Genomic DNA, 13,853 nt, shown 5'->3' on the forward strand with positions numbered 1-13,853 from the left:
TTTACCAAAGAATAAAAAAGCCTGAATATTTCTGCTGGATGTGTAAGGTTAGATTTGTAAATATCTGATCCACCAGCATTTTAAATCTGCCATATCATTGCACACCCTCCACAACTGTAAAAAAGAGAAGTAATTTGATTATTAAGAAATTCATACAGAGAGGCAGGAAATCCCAGTTCAAACCCCTGCTCAGATATAAGCTTTCTGAGAAGCCAGAAGCAGATCACTTCAGACCAAATCTACGGAGGTGTTTGGAGGTACAATTCTAAGTTGTCACACTGTTAAATTCAGACAGCATTGACTACCCAGCACAATTAAACCCCATTTCCTGGTTTGCCACGATGGACAGGGCTGCACAGGGGTATTTCCAGCTGCTCCATGAGTTGTGTTTGGAAGGCAGTGTGAACCAAACCCAGTAGATAAATACCCTCAATACCCCACAAGACACATGGATTTGATGTCTGTGTTCATTTTTTTCCCCCCCTAGGAATAGGCTCAAATAACCAACCTACAGATGAGCCCAAGGGGTGGTGCCTCAAGGGCAAAACTCTGTTACACAAGAGCTGACTGGCACCAACTGCCCCTGATGATGAGGGAAGAGAAATGCATTAAGAGAGGGAGTTACTCCTCCAGGCAGAAGTATCTGTGGCCCATGTACAGATGCACACCCATGGCACATGCGTGGTAAATACTGTGTGTAAACACACAAAAAATCTGCAGTGTACAGCCCAGCAAGGAGACATGACTGCTGTGGTTGCCATCTGGCTGAGATGCCTTGCTTAGGTAAGAAAAAGATAACAACTCTCTTTTGGTTGTTCTTCTTCTCCCGAAGGCACTCATGGTGGTAGCATACATCCAGCTAGCTCTCAGGAAGCATGGCAGCAAAGCAGTATTTACTGAATAATAATACTGGAATTTATTAAAATACTGAATAATTCTGAAATTTGTTAAAATTATAATAGTTTTGTCATCATTCAGGACTCCAAACTGACCTTCAGGATGAAGGCAGCTAAGCATTTAGCCACAGCTTAAAGTGTTAATGATGGGCTTACATTTGTCAATGCTACTTACACACTCAAAACTGCTGAATTGGGGATTTAAGGCATCAAAACCTCACTGACTCAGTCCAAGTCAATGTAATTTAATTCATTAGGCCTGATGCTTACCTTACTTATTAATGGCTGATATAAATTAATGAGTAAGTAACTAACTGAAACCACAACAGACCATACACCTAATTTAGAGGCATCTTTAAATCTTACTTTCTACACAGGCTGTTAGTTTGCATCTGCAGGCAAACTTTTTAAGTTAAATTGGTAATCAAGGTAGTATTGGTTTAAGTGCCTGTAGATTAGAGACGGTACTGACTTAGCAACATTTCTTTTTAACAGGGTATCTGAGTTAATCAGTGTAGATATACTCATTCAGCCTCTTGAATATATGAGCTCTAAGTTTGTCAGGATCAATTCTTAAACATCTTCCCATTCATTCACCAGCTTTCAGCTCCTTGTGCCATGAGAGCAGTTTTTCACTAACAGGCTCCAGTTTGGTTTATGTCATCTGCATGCCATTAATCATGTAATTTGATTCCCAAAATTATTTTTCCCTTTTTATCCTCCTCCATGTAAGTTAACCTACAGCTTATTTTTTTTAATAGATATTATAGAATCATCAGAAAACCCTGGAATGTTTCAGGTTGGAAGGGACCTTAAAGGGACCAAACATGGGCAGGGACACCTTCCACCAGACCAAGTGGATCCAAGTCTCATCCAACCTGGACTAGTACAAGGATGGAGCATCCCATAAAATAGCCATGATCTGTGTTTAAAATGTTTGCATTCTCTGCATACCAAACATCTTTCTTTGGAACTGCACTGAAACAGTCTTCAGCACTGAGACATGACTCATTTTGCCATCATTTTGACAAACACAGGCTTCATCTAATGACAAAATGCCATCCTTTACAGCTTGGATCTACCTTTTAAAACTAAAATATCTATAATGTTAATGCATAGGCAAAAAAAGAACATGTTCGCAAAGTCCATTTATAGAAACCAATATATTATTTAGAAGCAGAATGGACTCTCACACTATATAATTGCCATGTTTCCACAGACAGATCTTAGAAGCACAAGAAATACTTGATGAAAGTTCTTTTAAAGTCTAGAAGAGCCCAGTGATTTCAGTGAAGAATTGGAAATTCTGGACATTCAAAGGAAAATTCGAAGTGCTAATGCATATTTCAAAAGCCTAAATTCAGTGGTCTATTTTGAAAACGTGACCTCCTTTTATCTTCATTTTCTTTCCACTCTGAACCTTCAATCAAATAATGACACAAGAGATGAGAAATCTGCAGAGTTCTGTGATCAGATTCTCAAAATCTCCTTCTGGAGATATTGATTACAATTTACCAGTCTAAGTTGGACCCTAGAGATCCAAAATTGGATACATATTAAGTAGCTTGACCCTATAGATCAGATCAGCAAACTATTTGCTTGCTGATACTGCCAATGCTGCAAGGGCTTTAACTACTATTTGACTTAATTATCTCCAGCTTTCCAGGGAATAAGCTCTGTCTTCATTTCAGTCCATTTCCACTCCCCCCCCTGCATTCCGGACATGGACAGACAAAAATATATTGAAAACCATCTTGAAAATAAGACATAAAATTGAGTGCAGCATGGTTGAGGGAGACTAGAGGAATTATAAAGGAAACATGTTAGGCTTTGGGTTCTGACTTTCACATTAAATAAGATGCTTTTTCTTCCTTTGCCCCAGGGAGCCAAATTTTTGCTATATTAGATGGAAGGGAAAAAGCTCTCTTTTATTCTTGGAAGATTTCCTGGAAGCCTTCCCCAATCTGAAGATGCAATTTCAGCAGTCAGAACTTAGCTGGGGAGAGCAAACCAAGAGGCCCTTTCATGAGCAAACATCAAGCAAGGGCACACTGTCCCCAACCCAACCCTCCCTTCAGCTGCCGATGAGATTTATTTCTCCCCGCTTCCCTAGCCAGCGAGGAAATCATCTGAGTTTACAAACACACATTGAAAAAAACAAAATAAAAAATTATAAAGTCATCTCACGCCTTAAAAACCTTTCTCTGGGGCGCTGCTGGGCCAACTTACGTTGCCTTTTTCGAATTTGTTGACGGTGTTGATGCAGTTGTAGAGGACACGCTCGCCCGTGTCGCCCTGGTCACCGATGAGGCAGACGAAGACGTTGGCGTCTGTGCCACTGCCACTCACCGTGCCCGTGCACACTGTCACCCGGTACTTGATCACTGGGGAGACACAGAAATTGGAGGAACCACCCCAGAAACACCGTATGTCACCGTTTAATTTTAGTTTTTTTAGGTGTTTGTGCTCCCAGCTGTGTACTGCTGCCGATGTGTTTACTTGCATGCTTCCGTGTCACTGCTAGGGAAAGGGGGAAAAGATGGAATTAAAAAGGAAGACCTGAAGCATTGAGAGAATATATGGACAGACTGATTTTCATAAAGTCATAGAATCATTTAGGTTGAAAGAAGACTAAAATGAGTCCAACTGTAACAGCATCAATTCATTTAATACATCTTAACCAGGTTCACTTAGACCGTAGGGACAAAAGGGAGTCCTAGAAACACTCTAAGTTACCTCTTGTCCTTCCTCAACATAATTTTTCTGCAGGAAAATAAGACACCACAGGGAAATACACAGCTGTGGAAGATACAAGCATTCTTTCTCATCATCTGTGAACAAACTAGTACGGGTGACTCCAGCAGCCCAAAGTCTGACCAGCAATTTCTTTGTCATAAAAGACCCCAGCCAGACACCTTCTCTCACCAAGTGATAACAGCATGATTGATGCCCTCCTACCCCTGGAGATGATTTCCCAGCTCCATGACAATGCAGGAGAGCAGGATCTGTCAAAACCTGTTAGAGGAGCCCAAGGAAAAGCTCCAAGTGGTAAACTGTGAACCCATAGAAGTCCTCCAAACAAGGACATAAAAATCCTGGCCCTCTCAAGAGCAACCTCATGAAATGGAGTGCCCCTGTCCTGCTACCTCTGCTTCTGCCTTTCCAAGATGGCCCTGGGGGCTGGGGAACCTTGCAACATGTGTGAGGAAAACAACGTTTTCAGCATCCAGGGCCATGGCAGGCAGGTCAGAAGAGTTAGAAAAGGACAAGTGCTCAGAGACCTGAAGAATGGGCTTTTCATGTTGGATTTATGGGACAAGACAGGCCCAGTTGGCCTCGTCTCCTTAGGGCCAATCATACAATCATAAAATTGTTACATCATAAAAGTTGAAAAAGACCTCCAAGGTCATCCCTCCAAGAGTCCAAACTTTATGCAGGAGGTTGGGTTGTCTTGCCTGCTTTTAACCTTTAAGGTCATTGTACAGTTTTTCTGGATGGATTTTGATCTGCTACCCTCCTCCCCTGACCACGCCCTCTTCTCTGCCCTCCCATCCCTTTGGGTGAAGTATTTCCAGGAGGAAATATCACAACAAGACCAGCTTTTGAGAGAGATGCCCCTTTCTCCAGCTTGGGGAAGGGACAAGAAGCAGTACTCCCACCCTCCCTCCAAAATCCACCTGCAAGGCCAACAGGGAGGTGCTGCATCTCACCTCTGCTCAGCACAAATTCTCCACACAGGAAAGTGCCTGAGTGAAGATTCAAGCTGCCCTCTCCACAGCTGATTAAAAATACATCTCAAAACCAGGTTTATTTACATTTTAATAACATCTGCAATTACAATTACTCTTCCTCTTCAGAGAAACTGCTCCACTGCATGCAGATCACCAATGTCAGATCCAGAAATTTCAGAAAACAAGGAACTCAAGGTCTACAGAGTGTGGATGCTTTGGTGGAAAGATGAAAAATCCCACCAGCTACCTTGAGATGTTCTGCTCTCCTAAATTAGCCCTCTAAGTAGATTTAATTCTTGTGACACAAGGTCAAGGCAGAAGTGGCCACTCCAGGAAGCCAGGGCAAAGTTCTGCGGCTTTCCTTAATTAAATCTCCAGTTCAATTAAAAGAATAAATAGTTTGGATTGCTCATACATCCTGAAAGATGCATATGCACACACCACTGTGCTGTGCAACTTACTATATATTTATAAATACAGCTGCATAAATTTGCATATAACTAGATAAAACTTTAAAGCCCAAAATATGATTGTCAAATTTTAGATTGCATTTCAGCTAAGCTTGCTTTCCATGAATATTCCTCAAACCTTGCATTTCACATTTTAAGGGCGACTGGAAAAAAATGACAAGTTTAAAAAAAAAAGCCCACACCCTGGAAACAGTTGTGCTGTGGCCAGATCTCTCCCATTTCTCACCACAGAGAAATCTGCTCAAAAAAAAAAAATTAATAAAAGGCTGGGATTTCTCAGGCTTCATGCAGCTAATGATGCACACAGAAAATACTGCAGAGAGAAAGTGCCAGAAAGAGAAGTTAATTGAATTGCATCAGTCTGCCTGTGCATCTCTCACACAAAGAGGGTTTCTCTTCTATTCAGGTTAAGCAAACCCCTGCACAGAGCCCGTGGCTCTCACCTGGCATGACTTCAGTCACCAGAGATCCCTCGGCGGGGAGCTCCCGCACGATCTCATTGTCCTCTTCATTTATATCTAGCCAGCGGCCGCAGTTGAATGAGTATTTTTCTTTTGTCAGCGTTTTCAGCAGAGTTACCTTCATTAAACCAAAGCACCGCGTGAGTTCAGAGGCTTGAAGGCAAAAAAAACCACCAAAAAAAACCCCAGCAACAAGATCCTGACAGGTTTTTTTGCCAGGGAGGCAAGAGTAGGTAGCAGCAGAGAAATAAAACACATTAATAACGAGACCGTCCAGCCTGAGCACTGCAGTGATGCATGGAGCAAAGCCTATCACAGCTGATGGCTTTTCATTCCTCCTTTCAATCTGTTCCTCCTTCCAATCACTCCATGGCATTGAGGAACTTTTGAGGGATTCTGTGGCTCTGCAAGTGGCTCACCATGTGCCACTCTACAACCCCCAAGGAACAAATTGGGGATGCGGTTTGTGCTGCTGGTTCTTGATGAGAATCAGTTGAGGAAAAAAAATTCACCCAAAATTTTGCAGGAACCCTGAAAAAAGATCTGCAGTAGCTCCCAAAGGAGTAATAAGCAAATAAGGTGGCAGTCTGCAGTTGTCTGTTGAAGTGTGTAAAGCAAGGGTATGATGAAGGTCTGTAAAATCACAGGTGACAATGGAGAAGGCAGAGAGGGATCACCTGTTTCCTCTTCTGCCTCAAGAAATGCAGGGCATCAAATGATGCCTTTGAAAAAAAGTTCTAAGAAAAAAAAAAAAAAAAAAAAGAAGGACGTAATCAGCCTGTGAAGTCCTTGCCAAAAGCTATTAAGGTTGCTGAAAGTTTTAAATGTTCAAGGGGAGGCTGGAAACTTCAAACTAAAAACTGGAAAAATAAACCTGCTAAATGCTTTCTGTTTGGGAATCTGATCAATTTGGAAAGTACGTGTCCAACTGGAAATGTTCAAAACCTGAAAGAATGTTAGGAGGAAGTATCATAAATGCTTGCCTTTTTTCTTACACTTCTTAAAACCATAATCTTATGTGACACAAGAGAGAGGATGCTGGGCTCGAGGGACTTTTGGCCTGACCAGTGTGGCAGTTCTAGGTTCTCGTGATAGAAAATGGAAGCCTGACCAGACATGAAGCAAACCAGGCATGAAATGTGGGAGGACTGGAACAAAGCATCATTCAAGTTTCATCTCATTTTCTAGATGCTACAATGGGTGCACAAGTGATGGGGTTCATGTGCCATGAACCTGATGCATCCAGAAAACATCAGACTGGGCATATGATTTATGATTTTCATAAAGTCATAGAATCATAGAATCATTTAGGTTGAAAAAGGCCAAAAATGGGTCCAATCAGAAGAGCATCAATTAATTTTATACATCTCAACCAGGTTCACTTAGACCATAGGGACAAAAGGGAATCCTAGACACACTCTAAGTTACCTCTTGTCCTTCTTCAACATAATTTTTCTGCAGGAAAATAAGATACCACAGGGAAATACACAGCTGTAGAAGATACAAACATTCTTTCTCATCATCTGTTAACAAACTAGTACAGGTGACTCCAGCAGCCCGAAGTCTGACTAGCAGTTTCTTTGTCATAAAAGACCCCAGCCAGACACCTTCTCCCACCATATGGGTGTTGGCAGTGGATGGTTTCACAGTTCCATGACAGTGCAGGAGAGCAGGATCCATCAAAACACGTTAGAGGAGCCCAAGAAAAAGCTCCAAGTGGAAAACTGTGATTTATCAACACACTTATTTACAAGTGCAGAGCAAATCCTGTGTTATATTGAGTGCAGAGAGAGCCATGCAAGCTGTTCAGGAGGAGCAGGGGTGAAGCTTAGAGGTGGACTTGCTGTCCAGACAATCCAGGTGAGGGGTGACAGCACAGTAATCAATGCTGGTGGAGCACAGGATGAGTGAGTGAAGATCAAGCAGGTCAAGCTTGTCATCTCCAACACAGCACAGTCCTCTCCTCTCCATGACCTCCTCCAGCCTGCAGGAGTTCACCCCACATCACAGAGCTGTCAGCATGCCAGGGCAGGGGATGCTACACTGAAATGTTTTCTGGAATCAGTTTTTTTGTTAATAAATTGTAAATACTCTATTGTAAGTAAGCCATAGAACGAGTGGGTTTGTCTTTCTATACAGCAGTGGGTCTAAGAATAGGAAGTTTTCTGGAGAGTGAGGAAGGAACCCCTGGTGGCAGTGAGATGAGTATGTCAGTTGTCTGACATGGAAGGATGGGAGAGTGGGATTTTCACCATCCATCTGGGCCCTTGGGAGCTGCCTCTCCTCGTGGCTCTCATCTCCCACACACAAAATCACACAATCATTTGGGTTGGAAAAGCCCTCCAGGATCATCAAGTCCAACCATTCCCCCAGCACTGCCCAGGCCACCACTGACCCATGTCCCTAGGAGCCACATCCACATGGTTTTTAAAACACTCCTGGGATGGGGACAGCACCACTGCCCTGGGCAGCTCTTCCAGGGCTGGACAACCTTTTCCATGAAGGAATTTTCCCTAATCCAGTCCTTCTGTGGTGCAACTTTAGACCATTTTATCTTTCCCTCTAACAAGGCAGGTGCCTCAGAGCACTGCACCTCAAGCTCAGCTGCCAGCTGGGAGCAGAGTGACCCAGGACTGGCACTGCAGACCTCTGCCACCAGCCTGGCTTTCCAGGCCTGCCTTCCCTTGCTGTCCCCTCACCTTATTCAGATGCCAGCCAGCAAAGGGATTTCTTTTCTCGTGCCATATCCGAAGCTTATAAAAGGTGCCGAGGTCAGGAAGCTCTATCTGTAAATGGGTAAAAAAGCGCAATATCCATTTTTGTAAGTCAGAAAAGAACACACACAAAGGGCACCTCTGAACATCTTTTAGGAGCTAAATCAGAGAGAAGTCAAAAGTATCAGCCTGTTCCCTGTTTTGGGAAGACAAGACATATCCATGGGCAAGTAAATCCATTTGCACCAAATGGAGTGATTTCACCTCAACTTTAGAAGGATCTAACAGAATAAAAATCTCATCCTGATGGTTTTCTGCCTGGGATTGAAGCTAAAGCCTTGGAAAACAATACCAAGCCAAATCTGCCACTTTCACAAGATTCATACCATGAATTTGTCAGTCTGTCCAGTCTCAAAGTTGTCTGAATTGTTGTCTAGCTTCATCTCATCTGACTTCCCTTTGTCTCCATAAATCTGGAAGAAGATGGTGGCATCTGTTCCTGCATTTTTAATGTCACTTGTCCAGATCCACAGAGACCAGGGGTTTTCTGGAAAGAAAGGTTAAAGATACTTGGTTTAAAAAGTAATTTTATATAGGGTAACCTGGTGAGAAACATAATTATCATAATTTCCCCTGGTAGGTAGAGAGGGTTGGATGAATGAAGATAAAGACCTTTCATCCTTTTCTGCACAAACATAATCAGCTGCTGCATAATGTGCGGGAATGAGGTTGGAAATATAATTCTGCAATTTCATTAGAAGAAAACGAGAAAAATATAAATAACCTCTTTTCAGGTGAACAATATTCTCTTGTTATACTTTACTAACAGGGTAATGCAGTGTGTGACCCAACCCTGTATTTTCAGTACACTTGTCAAGAACCTACAGCCCAAGCTTCAAAGACCATGAAGTCAGGGAAATATTAATTTTTCCATTTTGTCAGTGAGAAGGAATCTCCAGTTGGTTGTACACAGTGCAATGCAGCTCCAGGTAGCTCCTAAAAATTTGTTTGATCTGTCTGGAACGAGGAGGAATAGGACACAGGCATGTTACCACCTCATCCTGAGATAATGAGCCTCATGAGACTGGACTAATCATCCCAAAATATGCTTCTTGCAGAACAGGCTGTCTCAAAGCCCACTCAGGTATCCATCCCTAGTGAGGCTGCATCATGTGGAACAAACATGCTCAGAGCAGTATAAAGATATTTTCCAATAAGTTTTGAATTATTTAAATTATTTAAATGCCTAAATTTGACATGACTTCAGCTAACACTTTTTTTTTTTTAATACTACATGACATACCCTAAGATTGTGGCCAACTTGCCAGATTTTTATCTGAACTCTTCATCGAGTGTTTTAATTGTAACTCCAGTCCTGCAGCAACTTTACATCAGTTTTCATACCAGAATATTGTTTGTATGTAAGTGTAACATTATTTCCTCTAAAGAGCCCCTATTCTGCATACTTTATTGACAATAAAGTGTGTCGCTTCTGCAGGCCTCGAGCACCTAAAGGAGGGGGAACAGCCTTCTTTCCTCACTCAGACATCAGCTGAATTATTAACAAATCTTAATGAGAGGATTGCTAACCCTTTCAGTACGCCTGAGCCCACACCAGTGCAGCTTGACCTTCAGAGCCCAGAATGGAACATAAAAATATGATGACATGCATATAAATTAGATTTTTACTGGTCTACTCAGTGTTTGACTGTATAAAAAAGAGACAAGAGCTACTGAAAAAAAAAAAAAGAAAGAAAAAAAAAAAGAAAAGAGGGGAAGAGGGATCTCTCAGAAAAAGTTTTGCCCTTGTTTTAGTAGCATACAAAATGTTCATGACCACTCCTCTCTGAAAAACATCAGCAAGATTTAAATGAGCAGAAATGAAACAAAGTCTGTGGATGGCATGTGATGGAGAAGCCTGTTCTCCTGGGCAAAGCTGCAAGTGCAATTCAGACACCAAAGGCTGCTCTCATCTATCTGGTTTGGCCTCCCTGACCTCTTGCTGAGGGAAAGGAGGAGTGAAGCAAGCACGGAGGGGGAAATGGGACCTTGTACCAGGATTAAATCTGATAGAGGGCTGTCAGGGAGAAACCACACAGGGGGAGATAGCTGAGCTAGGGCTGCAGCTGCTGGAGAAGGCCAGGCATTTCCCCAAACACCCATCATCATCCTCTCAGGACTTGCTGGGCGCATCCCCCACGTTCCCATCCTTTCACACTGAGGTATGCAGGTGCTTTGGGAATTATCAGAGCCAGGAGAAATATTCTCCAGGGCACAAAAACCAGGGAGGACAAGATCTGGCACAACAGTTTCCAGGATAACACTCAAGATAAGGAGAAGAGGGAATGAAAAAAAAAGAAAAAAAACAACAAACCCACAGAATAAATACAAGCTACATATGGAGCTGCAATCTGCTGTGGGAGCAGCTTCTGGATGCGGTGCTGGGAGACATTTCACCATGGATACCCCAAGTGAGGTTCTACCCAGCTTTGATCATCCCTACAGAAAGGGACAGTCCTGCATGCACGGGGAGATAGGCGAGATGACATAATAGGTCTTTTCTAACTGCGAGTCTTACACTTCCATAATCTGGCAGCTAAAGGTCACAGATTTCTCAAGGCTAATGCTCTCTGTCTATCTCCTGCACTGCAGTGGTGAGGGAATTAGCCTGTCAATAACAATCAGGCCTGATAATAGAGGGTTAAAGGTTGCAGATGCTTTAGCTAAATGGACCGCGTCAGGAGGCGCAGTGTGGCCATACAACACTGACTAACATTTAGATAAAGCTTATTCAAATGAACTGCTGTTTAAGCAGGAGCCCACCCGAAACACTCTCGGATTAAACCGTGTCTATTATCCTAATTAAAATATCCTGTTTACACACGGGCAGGGCAGCAGGGATGTGTGTTTGGCTGGGTGCAGAACCAGATGTGTGATCCCGTGTGGGGATGGATGAAGATGCCCACAGGGCTGGGCATGGAGCAGCTCCTCCCAGCAAACGTGAGCCATTGCCTCCCTCTAGAGAAAAGGCTCAGCATCCAGCACGCTTCTGCCTCGGGAGGCACCTTTAGCAGCTGGGCAGGGCTAGATTATAAACCTTGTTATTTCTCCAAGGTCAGGAAAAAAATAGGTGAAGTCAGCAGGAAGAGTTTTATTTCCCATTCCCCCTCCTCTCCCTCACCATGGTTTGTATCCTCATTGCATTTTTTGTTTCCACCTAGGAAAAAAAAAGGCTTTCCTTCTGCAGTGATGAGCAGTGTAGCCTGGCTTGTCTGCAAAGGTAAGGTGATGTCTGTGGCAGCCCTAAGCCCAGTGGACCTTAAGGAAATGAGTACAATTCTTCAAAATATTGTAGGAGTTTCATTTTACAGTCCCCTAAAGCGGTATTTTCAAGGCTGAAACTCATGCCCCAAAATCTGAAGGATGTCAAACTGCAGGAGTCAGTCCAGAGGAGATGCTGCCAGGGCTGGAGCCCCTCTGCTCTGAGCCAGCCTGGGACACCTGGGGCTCTTCAGCTGCACAAGAGAAGCTCCAGGGAGAGCTCCCAGCCCCTGCCAGGGCCTCAAGGGGCTCCAGGAGAGCTGCAGAGGGGCTGGGGACAAGGCCTGCAGGGACAGGACACAGGGAATGGCTTCCCAGGGCCAGAGGGCAGCGCCAGCTGGGATCTGGGGAAGGAATTGGTGGCTGTGAGGGTGGGGAGGCCCTGGCACAGGGTGCCCAGAGCAGCTGTGGCTGCCCCTGGATCCCTGGCAGTGTCCCAGGCCAGGCTGGACAGGGCTGGGAGCAGCCTGGGACAGTGGAAGGTGTCCCTGCCCATGGCAGGGGGATTGACATTAGATAACCTTTAAATGTCCCTTCCAACCCCAAACCATTCCATCACCCAATGGCTGAATCCACTTGAACCTCTTCTTGACCCTGGCTATAACCAATGTCACACTCAGGTGACACTCAGGGGGTGTGGGAGGAAGGGTGGTGGCCACAGGAGGCTCCTGGACTCTTGTACCTACTTTTCAGCCTTTTCTGGCGCAGGGACACCATCTCGTAGAGTTCTCTCTCTATGAGACCATCCCCTTCATCTTCATCCAGCCACTTCCCACATGGGAAGGTTTGTTCAATCCCAGTGAATGGGCAGTAAACCACCACCTGGGAAAAGAGATTGGGAAAGTGAGCTTGAGTACTCTGCTACAGGCAGCCCCCAGGATCTGGGCACTGAAAACTTTACCAAACTGAGCAAAGACAGAGCTGGAGATCCCGATCCTGCTCTCAAAATCAGCTTTTCTGGACCAACACAGACCAGACTGGTTGCACCAATACCAGTTTGGAGCACAGCTATGACTCATCTGTTCTGTTATTCCCATATTTTGCAGCAGTACATCCCAATGGGTCAACCAAGAAGAGGTGAAGCACCAGGAAGGGAAGGGAATGGGAGCAGGCAGGGTGCTGCAGCAGCCAGCATTGTGTCAGTGTGCATCACAGGCCCTGCACCACATCAGTGCATGGCAGGGCTCTGCAGAACACACAGGGTACAAAAAGCCTTCAAACACATCCATCCTAAGCTGATTTTGCTTGCCAGAAAACCTGAATTTCGTCATAGCTTCAGGGTAGGCATCTGCCTTCCTCTCCACCTTCCCATTTCCTCCTGATGACCTTGTATTTGATCTAAAGTTGTCACCAATTCTGGAAAATGAACTGTCCAACCAATTTGCTGGGTTGGAAAGATGACAAAATTACTCTCTTAACAATGCTGGATGCATGGGAATTTCACCTCAAAGCATGAGCAGCAACCAAACAGGCCACACATGAAAGTAATACACATTTATCACATTTCTATTACATATTCATTACACTTCCTGTATGCATGAATATATGCTTATTATTTCCATGAAGCTATTTGGATATGAGTAGGGGTCTTTTTGGGATTTTTGGTGGTCATTTGGGAGCATCCCATTCCTCAAAATTCCCTCTTATGATCCTGGATCTTCTGGTGAATCTTCTTTCCTGGAGAGTATCTCAAATGTGTGTCCAGGCTGTGATGCACTTCTCTTTATCATTCTTTGCTCTGGCACTCCATCTCTGTTCTCAAAACTAAGATATCTACCAGTACATATTAATCACTGGTGGAAGCAAAGAAGGAAGCATTAGCTGGCACAAAACTTATTAGTCACAGATGCAGGGAGTTAGCACGAGGCCACATTAATCTCTGGCATGTGTACTAAGCAGTGGATGGTACAAAACCAAACATTACCCACGGATATAGGGATCACACACCATGTGCTGAACTTAAAAGAATTTTCCAACATCTTCCTCCACTGCTGCACAGAACTCTTCCCAAAGAAATATAAGCTGTTGGGTAACAACATCAGATATTTCTCCACTGCCTCCCTGTAGCAGCTGTGGTCAGCCACTTTCTGTTGGGTTTTGGATTTTTTTTTTTTTTTAATTTTTTTTAATCATTATTTCTGGGCCTCCAGAGTAGCATCTAGAAACTTGGGGGAAGTCTGAGCATAGATGATAACTTTGAAACGCTCAGCACAATCCAAGGCTGCATTTCTGTCCGGCCCCTTGGGCAAACATCTGAAGG

General features: G+C 43.9%; 1 protein-coding gene across 1 annotated transcript in view; it reads right to left on the minus strand.

Annotated features, from left to right (window-relative positions):
- Positions 1-13,853, minus strand: part of LOXHD1 (lipoxygenase homology PLAT domains 1) — a 153,472-nt gene that overhangs the window by 89,674 nt on the left and 49,945 nt on the right. The window contains exons 9-13 of the mRNA XM_066339598.1: positions 12,280-12,415; positions 8,659-8,819; positions 8,258-8,344; positions 5,541-5,676; positions 3,126-3,280 (exon numbers count right to left, since the gene is read on the minus strand). Coding sequence (XP_066195695.1) covers positions 3,126-3,280; positions 5,541-5,676; positions 8,258-8,344; positions 8,659-8,819; positions 12,280-12,415 — 675 coding nt within the window. The remainder of the gene's footprint in view (positions 1-3,125; positions 3,281-5,540; positions 5,677-8,257; positions 8,345-8,658; positions 8,820-12,279; positions 12,416-13,853) is intronic.

Source organism: Sylvia atricapilla, chromosome Z, assembly GCF_009819655.1.
Source record: "Sylvia atricapilla isolate bSylAtr1 chromosome Z, bSylAtr1.pri, whole genome shotgun sequence".
In the NCBI taxonomy this organism is placed as follows: domain Eukaryota; kingdom Metazoa; phylum Chordata; class Aves; order Passeriformes; family Sylviidae; genus Sylvia; species Sylvia atricapilla.